Source organism: Ochotona curzoniae, unplaced genomic scaffold (genome assembly GCF_017591425.1).
Source record: "Ochotona curzoniae isolate NIBS_2020 unplaced genomic scaffold, NIBS_Ocur_1.0 patch258, whole genome shotgun sequence".
NCBI classification, from domain to species: Eukaryota; Metazoa; Chordata; class Mammalia; order Lagomorpha; family Ochotonidae; genus Ochotona; species Ochotona curzoniae.
Window position 1 is genome coordinate 69,603 of NW_024466815.1, and position 26,384 is coordinate 95,986.

General features: G+C 42.8%; 2 protein-coding genes across 2 annotated transcripts in view; one reads left to right on the forward strand and one right to left on the reverse strand.

Annotated features, from left to right (window-relative positions):
* The window catches only part of LOC121166871 (zinc finger protein 420), a 211,096-nt gene that overhangs the window by 56,147 nt on the left and 128,565 nt on the right, over positions 1–26,384 (reverse strand). The window lies entirely within an intron of this gene.
* Positions 5,382–11,806, forward strand: LOC121166866 (zinc finger protein 540-like). The gene is given in 6 exon segments (XM_040996175.1): positions 5,382–5,441; positions 5,751–5,877; positions 7,130–7,225; positions 10,029–10,895; positions 10,898–11,168; positions 11,170–11,806. Coding segments are annotated over 6 exon segments (2,058 nt in total).

The window sequence follows — 26,384 nt, forward strand, 5'->3', positions numbered from 1 at the left end:
CTGACGCATGAGTACAAAAAGACATAGCTCCAAAAGCGTGTGAAATGGTGCGGGTTCCCCATCCCAATTTGGGTGTCCTTCCCTTTTTTCTGGGGTATCCTATAATTTCTCAACCCCTGGCCTCCTGGGGCCCACATCTGAATCTAAAGATAGCAGCCAGTTACCTGCCTTAGCTGCACTCCCCATAGCTAAACTACCAATTATTTGCACCATGTCCTCAGGGCAGAGCCCCTGTTGTCCAGCTTAGCCATAACTCAGCAGTGGCAAGGTGTCTGTCTTGAGCTTGGCTGGTGTATTTGTGGATGGGAACACACATGATTAGAACTGCCCCTGAGGAACTTTGTACCTGCTTAGGTCTTTTCCCTGTCACTTGGCTGAATGTCAAACAAGTATCTTGAGTTGGGGGCTCTCAGCTATTGGAGTTCACTCCTGTTAAGCAGCAACTTCTGTGTGCTTGGCACTGATCTAGACATTTCATTATTTAAGATTTTAGATTTTATTTCTTTTTATTGGAAAGTCAGATATACCGAGAGAAGAGACAGGGAGGAAGATCTTCTGTCCGATGATTCACTCTCCAAGTGGCCGCAATGGCAAGAGCTGAGCTGATCTGGAGCTAGGAGTCAAAGCCAGGATCCTCTTTTGGGTCTCCCATGCAGGTGCAGGGTCCCGAGGCCTTGGGCTGTCCTAGATTGCTTTCCCAGGCCACAAGCAGGGAGCTAGATGTGAAGTGGGGCTGCCAGGATTAGAACTGGTGGCCACATGACAGCCCCAAACGTACAAGGAAAGGACAATTTCCACCAGACTACCATCCTGCACCCTTTATTTTTATTTATTTTAAGATTTTATTTTTATTGGAAAGGCAGATTTAGTGAGAGAGGGAGAAAAAAAAACTTCCCTCCTCTGGTTCACTCCACAAATGGCCAGAGCTGAGCTGATCCACATCCAGGAGCCAGGAGCTTCCTCTGGATCTCCGACACAGGTGCAAGACTTTGGGGTTATCCTCCACTGCTTTCCTAGGCCACGGACAGGAATTTGGATGGGAAGTGGAGCAGCCAGGACATGCTGGCACTTGAAGATGCAGGATTAGTTAATTGAGTCATTGTGCTGAGCCATGAGCAAGACATTTTCAAGAGGGAAGGAAGGGTATGCAAGACCCAGGTCCTGCCTGTTTAAGCTCTAAAGTGGGGAACAATACACGTGATAGGGCTAGAGGGAAGGTCATTTTCATACCTCAGCAGTATCATCTCTCACCCCCATCCCCCTTCTCCACCAGTTGGCCTCCTACTGCAAACTGCAGTGGGGAAAAGGCAAGTAAGGTGAGGGAGTAAGGGTATGATGGACAGATGTTGAAACAGTAATGATTTGTTGAACCTGGAAGAAGTCCACTGTGGGCCCAGGGGTCTAGTGCTCCATTCTTATTTGCTTGGAGCCCCGTTTCCTGTCTCTGATTCCCTTTGGCCGAGCAATGGCATATTCAAGGTTTTCTGCCCCCACTTAGCCTCTCAGGAACTGTAGCCAGGAAGCTCAGGAGTGAGGCTCAGCTCTGACAAATTCTTCCCTCAATGTTCCTGCCCCTTGTCAAATCCTGACCAGCCTGCACTTACTCTGGACATGCATGTAACAGTGGATACAATTGCTTAGCTCAGCCTGGCTCTCCCCCTAAAACAGCTCACATGCAGGCCAACAGGTGTTGTAGCCCCACCCAGCCAGGTCTGCCCTTGGTCCCAGTTCTCACACTTGCTAGTGAGAGCAGTAGTCCAGCAGAAGAGTCCCCGCAGCCTCCCTTGCTGCAGCCCAGTCTGCCATGGCCCACCTCACCTCAGCATTTGCCAGCAGGCACTGTAGTCTGGCCTGGTCTGATCTGTCCCCAGTTCCAGATCTTGCTAGTGGGTGCTTGAGCCCAGCCCTGCCCAGCCAGCCCCCAGTACTGGCCCTAATGTGAACTGGCTGGTGTTACAGTCCAACCTGGCCTGTCCTACCCTCATCCTGGTTCTCAGATCTGCCAGTGAATGTTTTAAATAGGCCCAACCTGGCCCACCCCAGGACCTGACTTGCACGTGTGCCAGCTGGTACTGTAACTAGCCTGATCTGGGTTGCTCCCAGACTTGGTTTTTGTTCTCATCCCCAGGGATAGCAACCTGACAGAGTTCTCCAAATTCCTATAATTAGGTCACCTCTCAGTGACAGACCTTGCGCATCCTCTGGGTCCTTGGCCCAGCTGGACTTGGATCATGTTCTGTCCTGGCAGGAACAAGTTTTGCCTGACCAGCCCACACCCATTCTGGTTCTTACTCTTGGGTGCTATAGCCCAGTCAAGCCTGGTCCACCCCAGACCCAGCTCTTGCATGGTTTAGCAGGTGCTGAGACCTGTTCTACTCCTGGCTCTCGCAAGCACCAGCTGGTGCTAGAGTCAAGTTCAGCCTGGTACAACACACCCTGGACCCAGTGCATACCCATGCTGAGGGATACTGCAGTTATGCCCAGCCTAGGGCACCAGCCCCATTCTGGCTCTCACGCTCACCAGTGGGAACCACTACCCAGCTGGGGCATCCCCTTAGCTCCCAGACCAGGTCAGCTCCAAGCCACAGGTTTTATGCATACGCAGTGGGTGTTCTGATCCAGCCTGGCATAGAATTGGGCCTTTCTTGGTGACTCTAGCCAAGATCATGATGTGTGGACCTAAGCTGTCATGTAGAATTGAGGAGGGTTCATTGATTGGCAGGTAAGTAAAAGTGGGGAAGGTACCCATTGCAAGTGGCTAGATGCTGGGAAGGAGACAATCACAATTTCAGGCTTACGCTGTCTCTCCTTGTAGCCTTATAATGCTATCAAGGTTAGATGGCGCCACAATGCTTCCTACCAACATGTGCAAGCAGTGACGGCCATATGTCTACATTCACATTCATTCTCTAAGTAGTTACAGAATCTATCAGCCGGGCACAGAGTATGGGAAGGGGCATTTTTGTAGTTTTCTGGGAAATGCTTTCAGGAGTTCATCTTGTTGGGTGTCCTCAAATCACGCACTGTACATAGATTACCTTCTGCTGTTTATCGTAGGTCATTATCACAGAGCGGATCAGAGTTGGAGCAACCAGGACACAAACTGGCATCGTGTGGTTTGGCAGCATCGCAGACGGCAGCTTTACTCACTAGGCCACAATGCTGACCCCAAATTTTGTTTTAAACAAAGGGTCAACCAGCAGATATTCTAGGCTTTAAGGCTATATAATCTCCCTCATAATAGTTATTCAACTTGGCTATATAACTTTCTGAATGTAGACACAGACAAGAGTAAATAAATGGGTATGATTGTGTTTCATTTTAATTCTATTTACAAAACAATGTAAGTGGGTCAAATTTGGCCCATGAACCCTGGTTTTCAGACTCTTGGTCTCCTGTCTTTAAGTCTGGGGAGGTCAGAAAGGCCTGAGGCCATGGAGATGGCCTGCTTGGGACCAAAGGCTCCTTTGTGGATGGTGAGAATCAAAGGAGGAAAAATCTATTCCAGGCAGTTCTGAACCCCGCTCACAGGCCTACCCAGAGTGCTGGGCAGGTGTTCTAATTCAGAAACACTGCTCTGTATCCTTGCATAGCCACATTTCCTTGGTGTGGCGAGGCTGTGTGTGACAGAGAAGTAAGCCTTTTGGAGGAGGTATTAGCAAGCAAGAATTAACAAGAAAAAAGTACTCAGCTATGTTTTGCTATCATTGTTTCTTTTTTTTTTTCCCCCCAATCCAGGCTTGCTAGAACTGTGTTCCTCTGGGAGAAGTCTTGAGGAAGACCAACCAATTCCTGTGATTCTAAAATCATGGCCCTTGTAAGTTGCTATTGCTTGTTCCTTCTGGACATTTTTTAAAATCATGATTTTTCATTCTTTATCATAAAATTTCCAAAATTTTTTTAACTTAATCTCCACCCCTGCCAGGCTCTACTTCTGTTTTCCTCTTTCGCCTAACCAGTACCCACCAAACACCCACCAAATCATTCAGCATTTCCTGTGTACTTAGCAGAAACAGAAGAGAAATCAGGTCCCTACAGGAAGGGAGGTTTCTGAATATCCCCTGTCAGATATGATGTGTGGATGGAACAAAGTATGGATGGACTTGACTTCAGATGGGAAAAACCTGGGCTTTCCCACAGACCTGTGCCTGCGGATAAGCTGCAGCCCAGTTAACTGAGTATGGTCTCAGTGTGTGGTTGGAGCTTGCTTTTAACAGACAAGGAGGGGTCTAGCGCAGTAGCCTAGCTGCTAAAGTCCTTGTCTTGCATGAGCTGGGATCCCAGATGGGCACTGGTTCTAATCCCAGCAGCTCTGCTTCCCATCCAGCTCCCTGCTTATGGCCTGGGAAAGCAGTCGAGGACAGCCCAAAGGTGCAGGGTCCTGTATGGGTGCAGAGTTCTAAGGCTTTCGTCCATTCTCAACTGCTTTCCCAGGCCACAAGCAAGGAGCTGGGTGGGATGTGGAACAGCTGGGATATGAACCAGCGCCCTTATGGGATCCTGGCGCATGCAAGGTGGCCTCCATGATTTTTTTAAAAGTTATTTTATTTGGAAAGTCAGAGTTACACAGAGAGAGAACCAGAGAAAGAGATCTTCTATTTGCTGGTTCACTCCTCAAATGGCTGCGACAGCCAGCACCTGGGCCTTCCGCTGTTTCCTCAGGCACATTAGCAGAGAGCTAGATGGGAAGTAGAACAGCTGGGACTCAAACCTGTGCCCACATGGAACATGAGTATTGCAGCTAACAGATTAATCCACTAAGCCACAGCACCAGCCCCCATGATTTATGTTTTAAACATACTTTAAAAATCATTGCATTGTGATGCAGTAGTTTAAGCTGCTGCTTGAGACACTTGGTAATGTATCAGAATGTTACATGAAGTTTGGAATTTCACTTCCTGCTCATGTGTATGGGGAAATCAGTGGAAGATAGCCCAAGTAAATAGTTCCCTGTGACCCGTATAGGGGACCATAATGGAGTTCCTGGCTTAGGCCTGACCGGTGTCTGCTGTGGCAGTCACCTGGAGGCGTGAACAGATAGAAGAGAGAAGATTTCTGCCTCTCCAGTTCTCTGTCACTCTGCCTTCCAAATGAATAACTCCTTTCGAAAAGTTACCTAAGGAAAATGAAAGATACAGGGCTCCTCTTTTTCCTTTAGTTAATATCTTATTAATTTTTATTATTTCATCTATAAATTTGTTTATTATTAATTATTTCTTTAAAATTTTGAAGCAGGAGCGAATCAGCTTATTTGCTTATACCCACTACTTCAATTAATTGTAAAACGTAATTGTTTGTTCCTAAAAATTTTGGCTAATCACGTATTCCCATTTTTAGGGAATCTTGCATGCACCAACTTGATTCTTCAAGAAAATAAGGTAATGGGGCTGCAAGTTTGGTGTAGCACATTCAGCCACCACCTGCAATGCGTCGTATTGCATGTAGGTTCCAGTCTGAACACTGGCTGTTCTTCCGATGCAGCTCCCTAATGCACCCGGGAGAGCATCAGAAGATGGCCCACACCCTTGGGCCCCTTCCGCCACATGGGAGACCCATGTCTGACTTTGACCTATCTCAAGCCTGATCACTGCAGCTATCTGGGGAGTGACCCGGTGGATGAAAGATTCTCTCCCTCTCGTCTCTCTTTTCTACAACTCGTTCTTTCAAATAAACAAATAAATCTTACTCTCTGCCCTTCTTAAATTGTTGTTTTGTGGTTTCACCCATGACGTGTTATTCTACATCTTCAGGCAGTGGTGATGTTCCAAGATGTGGCTATTGAATTCTCTCAGAAGGAATGGGAGTGCCTGGACCCTGCTCAGAGGAGCCTGTACAGAGACGTGATGTTGGAGAACTATAGAAACCTTGTCTCCGTGGGTGAGGTCTTCCACGTCAAATATGCGAGCTCCTCTCTGCAATGACAGATTTCATGTCTTTGAATTCAGGATATTTTCCTACAAAACAAGCTGAACTCTTTCTCTGTTTCTTATGGGATGAGTTAACTTTGTTGGTTTGTAAATGACACTCAGACTAAATATTTTTTGTTTTCATCATACTTCAGCGATCCTCATGAAACATTTCTCTATTTGCTCCTAAAATTGCCCCTTCCTTAGTGACTTCAAGACTGGGTTTGAATGCTGAGATACTGATTGCAGAGCCAAGGTCAAGCAAACCAGGTTTCACATCATATCTGAGTTGAGAACTGTTACGGATGTTCTGTTCTTGCTGTCCTAGATACAGGAGAACAGCCCTCCCCCCCCCTCCTCCCCGCCACCTCTGCTATTGGCCCACGCTGGATCTATAGTTTTTGTGTCATTCAGGGGTGCAGAATGTCTGGCCCACAGGTTACACAAAGCTTACAAAATTACCCCTGTCACAGCAACCACAGGCAAGACTCGAAAGTCAATCAATCTACAGCAGGCTAATCTTTAAGTTGGTAACATTGCATGTCCTGAGAATGATGTTCTAACTATCCAAATAACTCCTGGCAGGAAAAAAGGCCCCCTCCCCATCCCTAGTAGATGAACAAAATATATTTTAGATAAAAATATTCTGTTTCCTACAACAAACATTTTTTAACTTGCTTTTGATTAAAAGTTAAAATTCATTAGCTTAGCATTTAGCTCTAAGAGAATATAGCAGGAACCCATGACTCAGAAAGCTTTTTGTATTATTTTTTCAATATCAGAAAAAAGAAAACAGTTCATTAAAACCTTACGATTGTGAGGTAGTATTCTCAGCATTAGTTATGAGACTTTTATTCTCATTTCACAGATGAGGAAACTGAGGCCCAGTGAATTTGCTATAATGAGTAGGTGGCTCAAGCAGGATTTGAACCCCCAGATTTCTGGCTCCAGAGTTTATACTCTTCATCACTGCCACCTCTTACTAGAGTGCGCCTATATGTGTTTTAATTCTAAAAAGATCTCTCTGGCTCATCAAGTTTTATGATTTCTGGGATTCTTAGATCACCCTAAGTCAAATATTACCTTCATGCTATCCATTTTCTCAGAAGTATGTATCAACATCATGTTAATTCAGATTTTATTACTAAATTTAACCAAGCTTCCGAGTGTTTTGGAATTTGCGTGTTTTACTTCTACATCTTTTATTTCCTTCCTGAAAGCAGGGTATGCTGTCTCGAAGCCAGATGTGATTACCTTGTTGGAGCAAGGGAAAGAGCCTCGTATGGTGGGAAGGGATGTGACAGGAGGAAAGTACCCAGGTGAGTGAAGCCTCCTCAGGCAGCTGGAAGTTATCACTGTCACTAAAACCCGGCTGGTCTGCGAGGAAGCCCTGCAAGGTCCCCTTCAGGGGCTTCAGGCCCACAGGCCAAAGCTGGGAAGGAAACAAGCTTTCCTGATGTAAGTTACCAAAAGGATGTCAGCTCAGGTCCCAGCTACCTCTGTCCTTGTTCTTCTCTCCCCTTCCCCTCCTCTTCATTTCTTATCTCAATAGGCTATCTTCTTTTTCTCAATGCAATCATTTGCCTTCCACCTTACTTCATTCATGTTTTCATGTACTCGTTTCCAATGCTTAAAAGTTCATTCTTTCACCTATTCAGCATATATTTACTGAGGGCCCATTCTGAGCCAGGCCAGGCACAGTTTTAAATATTATTGATACATGGATGATGAAGCCCAAACCTGAGGCTGGCTTTGCAGTTCTGTGAGAGATGCAGGGAAGTGTAAATAAGGGAGCAGATAATATAACATTAAATAATGATGCTTGCTATGAAGGCAGGACAGGCAAAGGGGAGAGAGGTCGGGTAGCATTAATTTGGGTGGGGTACTCAAGGAAAGCTTTTCTAAGGAGGTGCTGCCAATGCAGAGACATGAAATAGGAACTTAGTCCACATGAGCATCCGGGGGAAAGGCTGTGCTGTGTGAAGGCAGGAAGGGCCTCGTGTACTTGAGGGACAGCAAGAAATTCAAAGCAACTGGATAAATCTGTCAGTGCTGATCCAAGCCTCTGCCTGTTTTGGTAAGTAAAGTTTTGCTGAAACATAGCCACCTGTGTTTATTTATACATATTTTGTTTGGTAGAATAGCTCAACTGAAACAGAAAAAACAAACAAACAAAAAACAGGACCCACCAAGCCTCTGATCTTGACTCTCTGGCCCTTTACAGAGAGTCCTCCCCTAGGGAATGAATAAATACATGCTGTTAGAACGAAGAGGGCCAGATAAGCCTGGGGCACTCTATCTCCAGAGTGGAAAAAGAGTTACTCTGTTTCTAAACAGAGAAGGAAGAGGTGGCAGTAAGTAGATTGAGAACAAGTAATCCAGGGGGCACAAGACAAATGAAGAAAGGTTTCAGCCAGGAGGAAGTGTCCACTGAGAATTGTCCACAGGACAGCAGAAGGAAGTTGGCTGTGACTTTGTGTAAGAGATCAAGGCGTCCATGGACTCTGGGGGTGGAAGCTTACTAGGTATGTCTCAAAAGAGAGTTGGAGGCAAAGCAGCGCTGATGTTCTGAAGTAGAGCATGTCTTTATGGGGATTTTGTTAGGAAGAGAACTAGTGATGAGGTTAATAGCTATGAAGTGATACAGGATAAAACAGTGTGTTTCAAGATAGGAGATTTTCGGGCCTGGCATGGTAGCCTAGGGGCTAAAGTCTTTGCCTTGAATGTGCTGGGATTCCATGTGGGCGCCAGTTCTAATCCCAGCAGCTCCACTTCTGCCCAGCTCCCTGCTGGTGGCCTGGGAAAGCAGTCAAGGACAGCCCAAAGCCTTGGGACCCTGCCCCCGCGTGGGAGACCCAGAAGAAGCTTCTGGCTCCTGGCTTCGGATCAGCTCAGCTCTGGCTGTTGCAACCACTTACAGAATGAACCAGCAGATGAACAATCTTTCTCTCTGTCCTCCTTTCTGTAAACCTAGCTTTCCAGTAAAAATAAATAAATCTTTAAAAAAGAAGAAAATATGCAGAAGGGCAGAAAATTAATGGCCATGCATTTGAAAATTGTAAAATGAAAGAAACTGACACTGGAATAGAAATAAAGGCTGTAAGACTGACTTACAGTCAGTAGGGCAGCCCATTCTGTGAAAGAAATTTATAACCTGAGATTGAAGGATGAAAAGGAGTCAGCTTTTCACAGAGTCATTTTTAAGAGACTTAACAGCATATTTAGATCTGTGTGGTATTGGAAAGGTCATAGCACAAGCCAGATCTAAATAGAAACCCCTGTTGTGGGAAATCAGATGCTCAGTGCCTATGAAAGAGGTTAAGAAACCAAAGACCATATTACAATCTATGGTGACATGTTTGTATTTTAGTCTAAGAATAAAGAAAAACTACTGAAATTATCAATTGGAGAGTCTCAAGCTTTTCAGAAGAATCTAATGGAATTAAAAAGTAAAGATACTCAGTTCCTTCTCGTTTGATCTGGAATGTTATCAAAATAGCAGTATTTCTATTTTTTAATTTTTTTTAAAGATTTATTTTTATTATTTTTTTATTGGAAAGGCGGATGTACAGAGAGGAGAGACAGAGAGGAAGATCTTCCGTCCAATGATTCACTCCCCAAGTGAGTGCAACGGGCCGATACCGATCCGAAGCCAGGAGCCTCTTCCGGGTCTCCCACGCGGGTGCAGGTTCCCAAAGCTTTGGGCTGTCCTCGACTGCTTTCCTGGGCCACAGGAAGGGAGCTGGAAGGGAAGCAGGGCTGCCGGGATTAGAACCGGCGCCCATATGGGATCCCGGGCATGCAAGGCGAGGACCTTTAACCACTTGCGCCACCTCGCCGGGGCCCAAAATAGCAGTATTTCTAATGAATTCCCCACAGGATTCTTATCCACACCAACATTTCTGAACCACTAGATGTAAACTATTTCCCATACCATCCTAATCTTATCTTGTACTCTCTAAGCTCATACTGCCTTGAGTTCAAATTTTAAGACTATATTGTGAAGTTCCTCAAACCTTTTACTTCTAATAAAAATTGTTCTTGTCCCTTATTTTGAAGATGAATGTTTTAGGTTTGAATGGCTGTGGGGAAATGATTTTTGTGTACTTGTTTTTCTTTCAGGTTTGTTCTCCAAGAGTAAGAACAAGACGTTATCTCCAGAAAAGCATAGTCATGAAATCAGTTCATCTAATTTGGAGAAAGTAAAAAGAAATACAACTTCTGACCTTGAAGGATCCATTGTCAGAAATGATCAGGAAAGCAAAAGTGAGACTGAAGGTCAACAGGAACCTCAAGAAGGACATTTCAGTCAAAAGAAAATTATGAATCAAAGAAGGCCATCGACTCAAAACCATACATCTCATCCTCCCAAGCAGAAAATCCATGATAGCGAGAATCCTCAATACAGGGAAAGTGGGAAGCCCGTTAGTTGTGACTCCAATTTAGTTCGACACGAGAAAATTCATTCTAATGAGAAACATGTTTGTAAAGAATGTGGGAATACTTTTAGTAGTGGCTATCAACTTACTCTACATCAAAAAATTCATACTGGTGAAAGGCCCTATAAATGTAAGGAATGTGGGAAGGGCTTTAGGCAAAGCTATCAACTTACTCTGCATCAGAGATGTCACACTGGGGAGAAACCCTATAAATGTCAAGAATGTGGGAAGGCCTTTATCATCAACTCACAACTTACTAGACATAAGAGAATTCATACTGGCAAAAAACCTTGTAAGTGTAAGGTATGTGATAAGGGCTTTTTTAGTCATTTAGAGCTTACTCAGCACGAGAGGATTCACACTGGTGAGAAACCTTATAAATGTAAAGAATGTGGGAAAGCTTTTCGACTTAATTTCTACCTCACAGTACATGAGAAAATTCACACAGTTGAGAAAACCTATAAATGTAAGGACTGTGGGAGAACCTTTGGTGCCTGTGCAAAGCTTATCCGACATCAGAAAATTCATACTGGTGCAAAACTATATGAATGTAAGAATGTGGGAAGGTCTTTAGACTTGGTTTTTACCTTGCTGAACACAGAAGGACACATACAGGTAAGAAATCTTACGAATGTAAGGACTGTGGGAAAACCTTTAATGTGCATGGGCAGCTTAATCGGCATAAAACGATTCACAGTGGTGTAAAACACTTTGAATGTGAAGTGTGTGGGAAAGCTTTTAATTTTAGTGGTGACCTGAGAGTACATCAGAGAATTCATACTGGTGAGAAACCGTATGAATGTGAAGAATGTGGGAGAGCCTTTACTTCGTTCAGCCCTTATTGAACACGAGAGAATTCGTACTGGAGTAAAGCCCTATGAATGTAAGGAATGTGGGAAGACCTTTAGGGGGCGCTCTCAAGTGAGTCTGCACAAGAAATTTCACACTGATGTAAAACCCTACAAATGTACAGGATGCAGGAAGACCTTTAGATTTGGGTTTTACCTTAGTGAGCGCCAGAGAATTCACACAGGTGAAAAGCCCTATGAATGTAAAGAATGTGGGAAGGCTTTTATTCGTAGAGGTAATCTTAAGGAGCACGTAAAAACTCATTCAGGTCTAAAACCCTATGAGTGTAAAGAATGTGGGAAGACCTTTAGTTGGCGTGGACAGTTTACACAACATCAGAAAATTCATACAGGTGTAAAGCCGTACAAATGTAAGGAATGTGGGAAGGCCTTTAGTCGTAGTGGAGACCTTAGAATACATCAAAGAATTCACACGGGTGAAAAGCCCTATAAGTGTAAAGAGTGTGGAAAGGCCTTTAGGCTTAATTCACACCTCAATGAACATCAGAGAATTCACACTGGTGAGAGACCATATAAGTGTAAAGTATGTGATAAAGCCTTTAGACAACATTCACACCTTTATCAACATCAGAAAATTCATAATGTAACCTAAGAAACCATGCTTATTATTCTACATCCAAAAGTTCACGGGAAATGACATTAGAGATAAATTAATTTTTGTGCAAAAGTTGAAATCCATGCATGGTCTTCATTATACGAATTTTCCACGGATGGTTAAAGACTTAACATTTATAGAATATAAAAATACAATATAGAATAATCATGCTAGATAATAATTCTGCCAATGTGTCAACCTTTCTTTAAGACAAATTGACAATAAATGGGTAAGAGGTTTTCAATACCTCCGGTTCTTGATAAATTTTAGGAAATTCATACTAAAAACAAAAATTAATGTAAAGTTATGGGAAATTTTTTGCAGCAACATGTACTTATCACTGCCTTTGTGCTTCTCTTATTTCCTGTGTGATGTGAGTGAAAACATTTACCTCTTGATGCCTAAACTGTGAAATGATATCCTACTAAAAGTGTGGTTAATGGTTTATAACATGCATTTTTCTGTAAAAAGTGTCTTTTATTGCAAATATTTTGAATTAACATTAGATAGTTTTACTTTTATCATCAATATTACTGTTAGTGAATCTTTTAAATGCACTGAAAAAAGCTGCATTATAGTTCACGAAATTTGTCTTTGATAAAATGAATGTTGGGAGTTGAATGTTCAGAAATTTTGTGTTGAAGTCCTAATCCTGCTATTTGGAGGTGGGAGCCTTTGGGAAACAATTGAGTCATGAGGGTGGAACCCTCACGAATGAGGTCAATTCCCTTATACGAGCAACCCAAAAAAAGCTCTCCAGCGCTCCAGCTCTGTCTCTAGCTCTGTTTGAGCTATGTGAGGACACAGTGGGAAAGCAACAGTGTAAAAAGAGGAAAGTCCTCACCGGAACCCAAGTAGACCAGCACCCTAATCTTGGTTCCAGAACAGGGAGAAGCACATTTCTGTTGTTGATACATCACTGAATTCCTGACGGTTTGCATATCGGTCCAAACTAAGATGGCCCATTTCAATACAGAACATGCAGAGATCTGAATTCAGACCTTATTGCTTCAGTTCAATCAGAGATCTAAAACTGCGAAGAAACTTTAAGAATGTAGCAAATAGGAAGATGTTAAGAATAAATAATAAAGCTGCTGGCACAGCAGTTGGTGCAGCAGTGAGAACATGGCCTGGGATTTCTTTATCCCAGAGAGCCTGCGTATGAATGCTGACTCTGCTGTTAATTCCAGCTTCCTGCTGATACACCCCCAGGAGCAGCCCTTGGATCCCTGCAGGCGTCTTCAGGGTAGGCCCAGATTGAACTCTCAGCTCCTGGCTGTTGCCTGGCTCAGGCCTGGCTATTCCAAGCATTTGGGGAGTGAACTAGTAGATAAGAAATCTTTGTCTCCCTGCCTTTCAAATAAACAAACACTGAATTAAAAAAAAATATTATACCATCTGAACTACCAGATAGAGGTATGAGGAATGTATGTATAATACTATAGAAATTAAAAGGATTCAACACAAAGCTATCTACCTTGTCATTTTTTTTAAAAAACAAATTTGTTCTGAAAGTTTTCTGACAGAGAAACAGAATGCAATCTATACTGACACTCATTTTACTTTCCACCTTGATTTGAGCATTTAATTTTCACATTTGTTTTGTTTTTAAATAAAGTATGTTATTTTTGCTGTACCATGTGTGAGCTCATTATAAAATATATCACTTCATTCTTAAATAAATCAGTTTGTATCTCCTTAAGTATTACGTGTAAGTGAACTACTACAATCATACCTTAAAATTAATAATTTAATGGAATCTTACAACACCTGGTTCAAACTGAAACTTCTCTAATTGCTGTAAGAATATATTTCATAGATACTCTATTAGGGGTCACTTTCCAGGTTTGTGCATTGTTACATTTGGTCTGTCACTTTAAATGATACCATCATTTTGTGATACTGGTTTTTTGAACAGTCCATCATGGTTGTCTTTAGATGCCTTGAATTTTTTTATGTGTCTAATTCATTTCCTCATAGTGTTCATTTTGTTCCTCTGTCTTCAAGATGGATCTTAGTGGAAACTTGATTTCATATTGGTTAAACATTTTTAGCAAAGCCAAGTCATAGGTATAATACAGTTTAAACAGAGAAGGCATACAATGCCAAGTTTTCCCATTATAATTGATACTAAATCTGATCACTCATTAAGTTGGCAATTTCCAAACCTTTCCACTGTAAAGGTGCATTACTTTCTTAATTTTAAGTTAAGTAATTGGTGATAATTTGAATCTTCTCTTAGAAATTTATACTTGCATGTATCAGATAGGCATGGATTAAACTGATAATCACAATTTAAACAATTGTTTAAGCGCGATGAAATGTGGGATGTGATCAATGCTCTAGTCTCTGGGATATTAATATTGCTTAATGCACATAGAAAACCACAATTGAAGTAGGGAATATTTTGTTTTCTCTGTCCTTAGCACCTGCTGGATTACCTTTCACTTAATAAGCATTTGATAAAACTTAGGGAAAATAAAGTGAATGCTAAAGTCAGATGAGGCTGATATAATTAAATTTGGACATTAATAAGAGAGATAGTAAACAAATGGACTTACCTAATTTTTTCCAAATATTGATGAAAAGAAAAAAAAATGGCACACACACAGTGACAGCATCATGAACAAAGAAAGTGACTTCACCACAGATACAGATATCACCTAGTTAAATCATGAGAAAATGCTGCTACACAGTCCACATATAATGAAGTATTTTTGAGAAAGTACACTGGAATTAAAAAAATATAACCAAGCCTAAACAAACTGGTAAATTTAGAGGATAATTAAACTTAACTCAAATGATTTCTTATATGTTTTCCAGCATAGTACGTTTTAATTAGATTTTAACACCAAAAGCCCAAGAAGCAATTAAATGGATATTTTAAAAGTTCAAGGAAAGAATCCTTACCAGAATTTTCCCAGTTCATGCTGCATAGTTGACATCATCCAACTGTAAAAAAGTAAAATTTAAATGATTTCTAATTAAAGGAAAAGTCAAAATATTAAATAAAATGTCAACAAAATGATATATATATGATGTCCAGGCACTCGAATTTTCTGGATCTGGGCAGTTCCCACATAACTTTTAAAAATAATTTATAATTGTTATATTTTAATTTTATTCTCTTAGATATATTTAGCCCTATTTCATCAATACCTCAATTTCATCAATGCTAAAAACCACTTTCCCTTGCCATTTTAGCATTTTCAAAATGATGCCATTTCACAGTCAATACTATCTTATAATTACATTGGACCAAATATCAGTGAAGATTTGTTTATATTTTGTGGTAAGGTCAATACTGTGCCAATATGAAAGTATTTTATACTTGATACAATTTATATATGTACATACACAAACACAAACTAAGCAAGGATTCATACAAATTTAATTCCTTATAAAGATGATTTTCTGAAAATAACTTTCCACACACATTTTATTATTTTCAATTAAATTTTAGTAAACTGTTGGGAGTATTGCTTATATATGCAGGCACACATGCATATAAATGGCTTATTAAAATATAAATAACTGCTGAGGAATCAGAGATACTGGAGGATATCTGAAATACAGAAAGCAACTGCTATTAGATCATTTAAATAAATCAGAAACCAAAATAAGGTAATAGGTACCACTTTAAAAGATGAGTATTACACAGCAAGGGTGATTGCCTAGGGTTTGTCATAGGAATAATATGGAGACAGTGAGAGTAATGAGATTGGTTATTTGGGGGAAGTAAATAACTAGCGTGCTCCTCTTCTTTAAAACAGCTAGTCGTTACTGTCCTCGGCTTCCAGGAGGAATATGAGAGACTAGTGAGTGGTCCCTGCACTGGTTAAGCAGGAGCATCCCTAGGAGAAGCAAGCAAGATGTCACGCAGCATTACAAAGCTGCTGCTTCCTTCTCTCTCCTGAAAATTAGGTCAGAGTAAAAATCAGAGCAGAATATCCTATTCTGCACGGAAGGAGCCTCATCCGCAGAACTTGAGCATTCATCACAATTAACAACATTTGAGGGGAAAAAGCTGACTCCCATATAACAAAAATAATTCTGATAGAAAATGAGGTCAAGGCAACCATATACAGATAGGATTTAGAAGATGTGAGAATGACATTCTGAAAGATATGTGATGGAAGATGGCATATCTCCAACAGCATAGATCTATTTTATAGAGGAGAGAGAGACAGAGAAAGAGATATCTTCTATCTGATGGTGCATTTACCAGATGGCCACAACTACCCTGGTCGGGGCTAGGCCAAAGCCGGGAGCTTTTTCCAGTCTCCCACATGAGTGAAGGGGTCCAAGCACCTGAGCCACCTTCCACCTCTTTCCCAGGAACATTAGCAGGGAGCTGGATCAGAAGCAGAGCAGCTGGGATTTGACCCGGAGCCCATATGGGATGTAAGTGTTGCAGGTTGTAGCTTTACCCATTATGCCATAATGCCAGACCTTTGTATATACAAATTATTCAGTTGTCTTTGTGCAATAAAAACTTTAGCTGAGGGAATTTCCTTTCTCTAAAGATGCGGTAGGTTTCTCCCAATAGGTAGCTAAGCTAAAAACCTGGGATATTACACAATGTGGAGTGGCTGGGACTTGAACCAGGCACTCCAATATGGGATATAAGTATCCCAAGTGGAGGCTTCCCCAGTTGCACCACAACTCCTCTTTTTCTGTTTCAAGAAGTATATACAGTAATATGTGTAAATCAATGCTGATGCACATACAATGCATAAAGATGTGTTTTATGACATGCGTACATAAATCATGATGGCAGAATCATGCAAGCAACATTGTGTACTACTGAAGCAAGTAGGTATTAATTCAAACTAGGTTGTTATTTATGAAGACATAGCGGTGGAGAGACATTTAGTCTGCCATTCAAGATGGTGGTCAAACCATTGATTCTCCTCATCCAAGTACCTGGGCTCCACTCCCAGCTTTCACTGCAGACTCTGGAAGACACCAGTGATGGCCAGAGTAACTGGATTCCAGCTATGCATGTGGAAGCCTTGGACAGCATTCTTGGCTTCCAACTTTAGCCTCAACTGACCTGGACATTCGGGGAGTAGTTAAGAAAATGAGATGTTTGTGTCTCTGAAATAATTGTAAAGATGTGATTCTCCACAGCAACCACTAAAACGCATTTAAATTAAATATTAAAGTGGGTGAAAAGGAAATAAAAGTATGCATCAGAAAATATGTCTAAACAAAATATAACAAAGCAGAAATAGAGAATAAAAAGAAATATGACATAAAAAACAAGTAGCAAAAGACAGGCTGTCTAAAAAAAAAGCAGCAAATGGTAAAATATATTTTCCTCTCAGTAATTATATTTCATGAGAGTGAATTAAATGCCCTAAATAAAAAGAAGAAATTAACAGAATGAATTTTAAAGGAATTTTTAAATGATTCAACTCGATACTGTTTCTTATAGAGATTAAATTCAAATAGTTTGTTGAAGAGGCTCCACAAAGATCAGGCAAAAAAGGTTGAGATAATAATTGTTATAAGAGGTTAAAAATTCGATCCAGCTAGAAAAATAATATTGTATCATATGTTGGACTAAAGTATACAAAACTGTTGTTATCATCCTTGGTCAAATCGTTTTGTGGACAAATGCATTCATTTCATTTTCCTTGAGTATATACTTAGAAATGTGAGTGAGGGACACAGGATAATATGTCCTTCCCTTGAATCGACACGGAGGATACAGACACTCTTCAAAGAGTGTTTTTACTGAATGACACTGCTTGCTATGTTTAACTGTGCATGTTGCATCACAGCCTACACAAAAAGCAGCAGTTATTAAGTGATATCATACTTGATGAATCTCATTAGTGCTTTTGTGAATATATTCCTGAAATAAGTCAACTGTCCACATGAAATACCTTGTAGAAATATTGTTCTTCAAAAATACATTTCATCCTAGTAATCTCATTTTGCATTACCAGTGGAATGAAATATGTAACATGATAAAAGGCAGTATAATGAAAAGATGTGTAGCATACTTCAGGAATGCATTTACCTCCAGAAATTCCATGGGTTCAAAAATCCTGTAGCTTTCCAGAATGCCTCCATCAATATCTTCAGGGATTTACCATCCGGATTTTTTGTAGTACTTCAGATTAACTACTATGCAGATTATACATTTCATGCTGAATTACAAATTTATTCTCTCAATATTGATATATTTTTTCAGTACTGCTGAATGACCAAGAACTACTGAGAGCATGTAGAAAAAAAAAAGCATGGCAATGGAAAATATTGGTCATAATTTTTGATATAGATGTTGCTTTCAAGTGTCTCGGCTATCACAGTTACCACAGTTGCAGAACTAACTTCATCATATACCTTTAAATTAGAGATAATTTGTTATTGTAAAATTGGTATATCAACACAAATCATATCAGACAGCATTTAACAAATAGTTAATAAAGTTATTTGTTGTTATGAAAAATAAATTCTTGGTATTTATTATTTAAGAAAGCACTTCCCAAAATATGAAAGAATTCCATGATGGCCGAATAAGGGTGCCTAGCACTTCCTTCTCCACAACAAATAACCCAAGCAACTATTGAATAACTGCATTGGAGGTGAGTAACCAAGGCAGACCACCAGAACTCAACAGGGAGAGTCAAGAACCTAGTTAGACACACAGAACTGAAATGATGTCAGAGGCAGAAAAAGAAACTGGCAGCCATAACTCTGACTCCCCAGCTGGTGGCAGGAGGCCCCCCCTTTGCAAGGGACAGGGTAAACAGGAGAGTTTCAAAAGATTACTTCACACCGGATGACAGCAATCCGAGCTGGGCGCTCTGGATCTGCCTGAAGCCTGTGCTATCGCTTTGCTTCACACAAGGAACTCACACTGTCTACCTGTAACACCCAGAGCCATGGCTGCTCCATCATTCTGTTATCCTGAGAGCAGAGCCACTGTCAGATTCATAAAGCCCCAGCAAACGGAAACCTATACCTGTCACGATCCTGGGGGCCCCACAGACACCCTAGAGGGGCTGTCGGCTCACACACACAGTCTTACAGTGCAATGGTGACCCCAACACACAAGCTCATGAAGTACCCTTCACAACTGGGAGTAACTAGTTATGCATGCAGAGGGATGCCAGGGTGAGAAACTAAGTTGATCTTTTTGGGGATCCTGGGTGAGCCCCTGCTTCTACCTCCTTCCACGATTGAAGCAGATACCTGCTAGCTCTGGGCCTGAGAGTACTTCCAACCATGTTCTCCTTCTTCTGTTCACCACTGTCAAGGTAACAAGAAAGGAAGGAAGCAAGAGAGAAAAGAGGGATGGAGGGAGGATGGATAGTAGGCCAAGCCTCCATTGTACTGCCAGCATCCCATGCGGGTGCCCATTCATGTTTTGCCCACTTCACTTTTGATTCAGCCCCCTGCTTATCACCTGGGAAAGCAATAGAGGGTGATTCAAGTCCTTGAGCATGTGCACTGACATGGGAAACCCAGAAGAAGTCCTGGTTCCTGGTTTCAGATCTGCTCAGCTCCAGCTGTTGTAACCATCTGCAGATGGAAGTTCTCTCTCTCCTTTTTCTGTAACACTGCTTTTCAAATAAAAAACACATTTTTAAAAAAATCAACAAAAAAACATCCGAGTTAAAACTACACCACACCCCAGCTGTATGCAGCTGACTAGGTTGTATTGTACCTAGCCAACTGTTTTACACTGCTGGGAGAAAAGCAGATGATAGCTGGTGGGCATTCTGGGCCTGCTTAATGCCAAATATGTGTTAGCTATACCAGTGTGTCAGCATAGTTGCCAGTTCAATTTTTTTTTTTAAAGTCATATATTTTTACAGATGCAAGCACACTAGGAAAAGGGGTATAAGGACCCGCACTCGTGCATGCGTGGGACCCTGGCAAGTGGGCAGGGCCCCAGGATGGCACAACACACTGCCAGAAGACCAGGCTTGGGGATCTGTATGCTGGTGAGCAAGAGGGGCAGCAGATTGCTCAGGGAAGGAGGTCTGGAGATGTGTGTGAGGGAGGACCACTGAGAGAAAATGTGCCAGGTGAGGAGTGTCTTCTGAGGGACTTCCACCAATCAGGCTACCTTTTGGGCCAGACCAATACACCTGCCCACGTGGGAGTCCAGTCCTGAACTGGGCTTTTTAGTATCAATTACCATCTACCAGTGCACACAAAAGCTAGGGCTGGGCAGACTGCCTGGCAGGCTCGATCACAGTACCTGACAATGAGTATCAGGGCAGGGGGTGGACCATGTTAGACTGGGCCATGACAGTAGCTAGCATGTGAGAAAGCCAGGTATGGAAGTAGATTCTGCAGGGGGAATTTACAGACTCACCCCCTATGGAACTGCCCTATCAGCTGGTTTGCTCGAGGGCTGGGTATGGTAATGGGCTGAGCTAGGCATGACCATGGAACTCACCAACACTCATGGGTGCTAAGGCTGGCAACAGGCAGGGCAAGTACAGGTTGCAGCACTTGCAGGCACACCTAAGAACTGGGTGTGCGGCAGGTCAGGCTGTAACATCTACCAGTACACACAAAGGCCAACACTAGGAGGAAAACCATGCCAGGTAAGGGCTCAGCACCTTCTAGCACGCATGAGATCTGGGTCTGGGAGTGAGCCTGGTGGGGGAACTTGGGAAACTCCCCTGGTGGGCTGTAGCTCCTAATGGGGAGTGTGTGAGTTGGCTGAGTATTGGTCAGTCTGGGCAGAGCTGCTTCACTTGTCAGTGGGTGTGTGGATTGGCTCAGGGATTGAGGGGTGGGGGAAGGAAGAGGGGGAGTGGACTGGGCAGGACTAGGCCAAACTGTAGCACACTGGCATCTGCAGGAGCCAGAATGGGATGCGGGCCATGCTGGGCTAGGCTAGGCTATCACACCTACTGGTTTGCATGAAAGTCAGGGATGGGGGCAGGCTGAGCAGGGTTCAGCTGCATTAACCACCAGCAAGAGTTGGTTTTGGGGATGGGCCAGGCCAGATCAGACTGCAGCATTGATGGCAAAGGCTAAGACCGGGGATGTGCTATGCTGGGCTGGGTCAGAAAAACCACCAGCTTGCTCAAGATCTGTGGCTAGGAGCCTGGTCAGGGAGCTACAGGGATGTCCCACTGGGCTGCAACTCCTACTAGTGGGAGTGACATCTGTAAGGGGCTTGGTTATCTGGGTTAAACATGACTGTAGCATCCCCTGGTGTGGATTAGGCTTGGGGTGTGCCAGTAGAGGCTAGGCTCAAGCCCCACTTGTGCTTGCAACAGCCAGGGTGTAGAATAGGCTGGGCTAGGTCTCAGTACCTGCTGAACCACATGAGAGCTGGGTCTGGAGGTGGACCAGATGTGGCTAGGCTGTAGCACCTAAAATTAAGCCAGAATGGATGTGGGTTGATCATGCAAAGCCATTTTGCCTGCCAGGACAGGAGATGGGCCAAGTCTGGCTGGGCCAAGGACCCATCGGTGTGCACGAGATCTGTGATTGGGAGGTGACCTGATAAAGGAGCCTGGGGGAACTCCTCTGTCACGATGCAGTCCCTGAGGGTTAGTGCAAGAACAAAGGTTGGGAGCAGCCCAGACCAGGCCAGGTTGCAGTACCTGCCAGCACACATGTAGGTTGGGGGTAGGCCAGACTGGGCTAATTTATAGCATCCACTGGCAGATGTGAGAATCAGGACAAGGGGTAGGAGAAGCCAGGTTTGACAGCAATATCAGTCATTTCACCTTAGGGCCAGGACTGGGGGCTGGCTGGGCTGGGCTGGGCTGGGCTGAAGCACTCACCAGCAAGAGTTGGAACTGGGGACAGATCAGGCCAGGCCAGACCTTAGCATCTTCTGGCAAATGCTGAGGTGAGGTAGGCCATTCCAGACTGGGCTGCAGCACCCACCAGCACACGTGAGACCAGGGATAACATTGTGAGGACTTCCCTGGTGGGCCTCTGCTCCTGCTGATGAGCATGAGAGCCAGGACGGGGTGCAGATCAGGTTGGGCAGGGCTACCCAAGAAGAGAGTGTGGGGCAGGCTGGCCTGCAACATCCACCAGGCTCATACAAAGCTTAGGTTAGAGGGGGCAGACTCTCCTGGGTAAGGGCCTAGTACTCGTTGGCACTTGTGAGAGCTGAATCTGGGAATGAGTCTGGTGGAGGTACTTGGGACACTCCCATGGTGGGTCAAAGCTTGCTGATAAGCTTGTGAATCAGGCCTGGGTGTTGGTCAGTGTGGGCAAGGTAGCTCTATCTGATGGTAAGTGTGTGGGTTGGTTCTGGAAGGGGTGGACTGGGCAGAGCCGGGCCAACCTTAGCTCACTGGCATGTGCAAGAGCCAGGCTGGAATGCGGGTCATGCTGGGCTAGGCTATCACACCTACTGGTTTGCATGAGCCAGGGACGGGAGCCAGGGATGGGAGACTTCCCAGAGCTAGACTACAGTGCCCACCAGTGAGACTTGGTTTTGGAGGACTGGGACAGATCAGGCAGCAGCATCTGATGGCAAAGGCAAGTAAAGGGAATGGGTTATGCCAAGCTGGGTCAGTGGCAAGATCTGTGGCTATGAACAGGCCTGATTGAGGAGCTAAGGGAATGCCCAGCTGGGCTATGATTCCCACTGGTGAGTGTGAGAGCCAGAACGGGGCAAGCACATGCAAGAATCAGATCTGGGGTCACCTCAGATGAGGTATCTCCAGTTACATTACCTGTTACCAAAAAGCCAAAACAGAAAATGCTGGTGAGGACGCAAACAAAGAAGAACCCTTATACACTACTGGTGGGAATGTAAATTCACACAGCCATTACAGAAAACAGTACGAAGCTTCCTTAGAAAGACTGAAAATACAGTTGTCATACAGGGGTCAGTGTTATGGGAGAGCAGGTTGGGCAGCTACTGGTGATGGTTGATTCAAATGTTATAGTGCCAGTTCTAATCTCAGTTGCTTTGTTTCTAACCCAGCTTTCTGCTAATGCTACCTTGGGAAGGCAGTGGAAGATGGGTCCTTGCAGTCCATGTGGGAGACCAGGATGGAATTCCTGGCTTCTGGCTTTGACATGGCACAGATGCGGCTGTTCTGGCTACCTGGGAATGCACCACTGAGATGCAAGGTACTTCCATCCCTCTCTCTGTATCTGTCACTCTGACTTTAAAATAAATATAATAAGGAGCTATCAGATGATTTAGCAATCCCACTACTAGATGGGTTTCCAAAATGAAGGAACAATTATACCAAAGAAATATCTGTCTGGGCTATTCTTAAGTGCCAAAATGCAGAATTAACCAAGCTGTCCATATACAAAAAAACGGATTTTTCAACGTGGCACATGTACAATGGAATATTATTCAACCCTAAAAAGGATGAAAACCTGTTAGGTTTAGTAACATGGATAGCACTGGAGAACACTATATTAAGTGAAGTAAGCCAGAAACAGAAAAGACCAATTCTGCGTGTTTTCATCTGTGGAAACTGAAAAAAAAAAAACTGGTAACACAAAAGTTGAGATTAGACTAGATGTCAGCAGAGGAGGTGGGGCAGAAAATGTAAAGCTAGGTAATGGGTTCCAGGACACAGCTGGAGGGAGGAGTAATCCCAATGGGGCACAGCACCATAGCGTAAAGACGGTCTACAAGAGCTAATGAACATACTGCGAAGTAACTGCGGAAGAGTGACGGTCCCAGCATACAGCAACGATAGTACTTGAGGTGACAGAAATGCTGATTAGCACTATTTGATCATTATATACACATATCTTGAGTTACAACCCAAAATTAGTATGGTTATTTTATGCAAAAAAAAAAATTTAAGGGAAAAATCTTTCTTCCTTTTTCATATAGTAAAACGAGTTTTTCAAACTTTTTCCCCCTAGTAATGTTGATCAAGCAGCTCCATTGAATTAGCAAAGGCCAGAATATTTCTTAAAAATCTCCCAGTGCTCCTACCTCTTGCCTCCCAATAGTTGCAGGGCAACAAAAACCTGCCTGAATCATGGAAACAAATAAAAGAATTCTATGTGATAAGCTATGTAATTATAAAAATTATGAGTTCAACATGTCCATCACAAACATTAAAGTAACTACCTATAACTTTTAATACCTTATTCTCCTTAACTATTAACTTGTTCTTGGGAGTGTTACATGCATAATGAAGAGTTTGTAAGACACAAGCTTATCAAACATTATTGCTTTATCCTGGGAAAACAGGCTTAGGATGCCAAAAGTTCCACAATTCTGAAACAATGGATTTTAAAAAATCATTTGCTGTCCTGATAATTATGTCTTAGTTGATATTAATTGATGCCTCACTTTTATTCAACCTAGACACAGAGGAGGAAAGTTTACCAACAGGCAGTGGTGTGCAAGGAACTTAATTTTTTTGGAAAAGAGCTCTGATTTGTAGAGTTTGATGATTTCAGGGGTTTAAAGATTCTACCATGACCAACTCTGCACTACTTCTTGACCAATTTCAAGTGCCTTAATAATTGGGTCCCAATATTTCCTAATATTTAACATAAGGTCTTTTAAAAGCAATTTATTCATTTTGAAAGTCAGAGTTACATAGAGAGAAAGGAAGACACAAAAAGATCTTCCATCCACTAGTTACCTTCCCAGATGGCACAAGTTTGAGTGCAGGGTGAGACCTGAAGCCAGGAGCCAGGAGCTTCATTTGGATTTCCCGTAAGGGTGGTAGGACCCAAATTCTTGGGCCATTTTCCAGTGCTTTTCCCAGGCCATTAGCAGGGAGCTGGATTAGTAGTGGAGCAGCCGGGGTAAGAACTGGTACCCTATCACAGGCTGCAGCTTTCCCTACTACACCACTACACTCGTCCCTAACATAAACTCTTTTTTAAAGATTTTTTTTTATTGGAAAGGCAGATTTACAAAAAGAAGGAGAGGTAAAAAAGGTCTTCTGTCCGTTGGCTCATTCCCCAAGTAGCCACAATGCCAGAATTGAGCTGATCCAAAGCCGGACCTTCTTCCAGATCTGCCACACAGGTGCAGGGTCCCAAGGCTTTGGGCCTTCCTCTTCTGCTTCTCCAGGCCATAAGCAGGGAGCTCGGAGGAAGTGAAGCAGCTGGGGCATGAACCGGCATCCAGGGGATCCTGGCGGTTTTGCAAGGCGAGGATTTAGCCACTAGGTTTTCGCATGGGATCCAACATAACCTCTTGAAAACTAGTAGGAGCTTGGTTCAGAAAACTACCTTATTAACACAGGAACACACTCAATGTCCATTACATCAGCTCTATTCTAGCCAGGTGCCAAATTCTGCACAGCCAAAGCAGGTTTTACACACACATAAAGCCTGCACTCAATCACAATCACAGTAACAGCCCTCCAAACACACCCATACAGAAAACACTCCCATTCTTTCTAACCCACACGTGCACAGTCACCCCACACTGCTGCACAGGGTGCACAGCTCGGAGCCTGACTGCTTTGGCCTTGTTTACAAATCCAACACCTTCTACTCTGATTTTGATCGTGAACTGGACAAAGTTACTTCAATATACAGGGGGGCACTGGAAGGAAGCCCTGAGGTTTAAGCTATTTAGCAAGCTTCCTGTGAAAAATGCAATTGAAAGCTGGAAACAAAAGTGTTCAGGCTGCATGCCCCATTCTCGCTGTAAGGCTCTAAGAGTAAGCAGCTCTACAGGGGAAGAGGGGAAGTGGTTAAGTGTCAGCGTAGAATCAATGAATAGGTTCCAACCAAGCACACGTAACTGAAGACCCAGGGGGAGAACAAAGAGAATGAAACAGAAGAATATTTAAAGAAACATTAGCTAAAACTTTAACTAAAATCACAGTGACAAGAGATCTCAAAATCTCAAGAATAAAGAAAACTTTTCTGAAATCAAACATTACCAAAAGTGACAGGAATCAACAATAAGACTGACAGCTGACGCTGAAACAGTGCAACTAAAGCTACAACAGTCTCATAATATCTTCAAGGTGCTGAAAAAAATATCAAACTGCAATTTTACACTAGATAAAAAATAGCCAGCTACTATTGAAACGAGTTTACCCTATCCAACCATAACTCCAAAATTTTAAATGTCCTGTTTATTTTGAGATTATCCCATATGACATTACTTATGACTACGGAATTTATTTTATAACAGAAGTGAATCAATAGGATCATATCCATGAATTCACCATGTTTTGGGTATACTCCCAGAAGACAACTGATCATATGCAGATGAAAAGTTCTGAAACAGACACAATAAGGATTATCTAAGAGGAATAGTATGTGATATTGGTGATTATTCTGTATATTTGCTCTGAACAAAAGATCAGCACATGATGCTACATCTCCAAAATCTTATACATGGATTAGTTCAGGAACCAAGGGTAGGAGGAGGTCAGATTAGACATTCTCAGTGTTTCACCACAATTTCTGGTTTTCTGCATTAGAACTTCGGGTTCTTCTACAGACAGCAGTATTTGATAGGATGGAAATTCTTAATCTCTTTTTTCAATGGTTTTTGGTTCCGGTTAGAATATATCTTCCAAGGGTTCATGTGTTGGAAGCATGATTCTCAGTCTTACAATGACCAGAGCTGGTGAAATGCGTAGAAGACACATTGCGCTAGGTACTACTT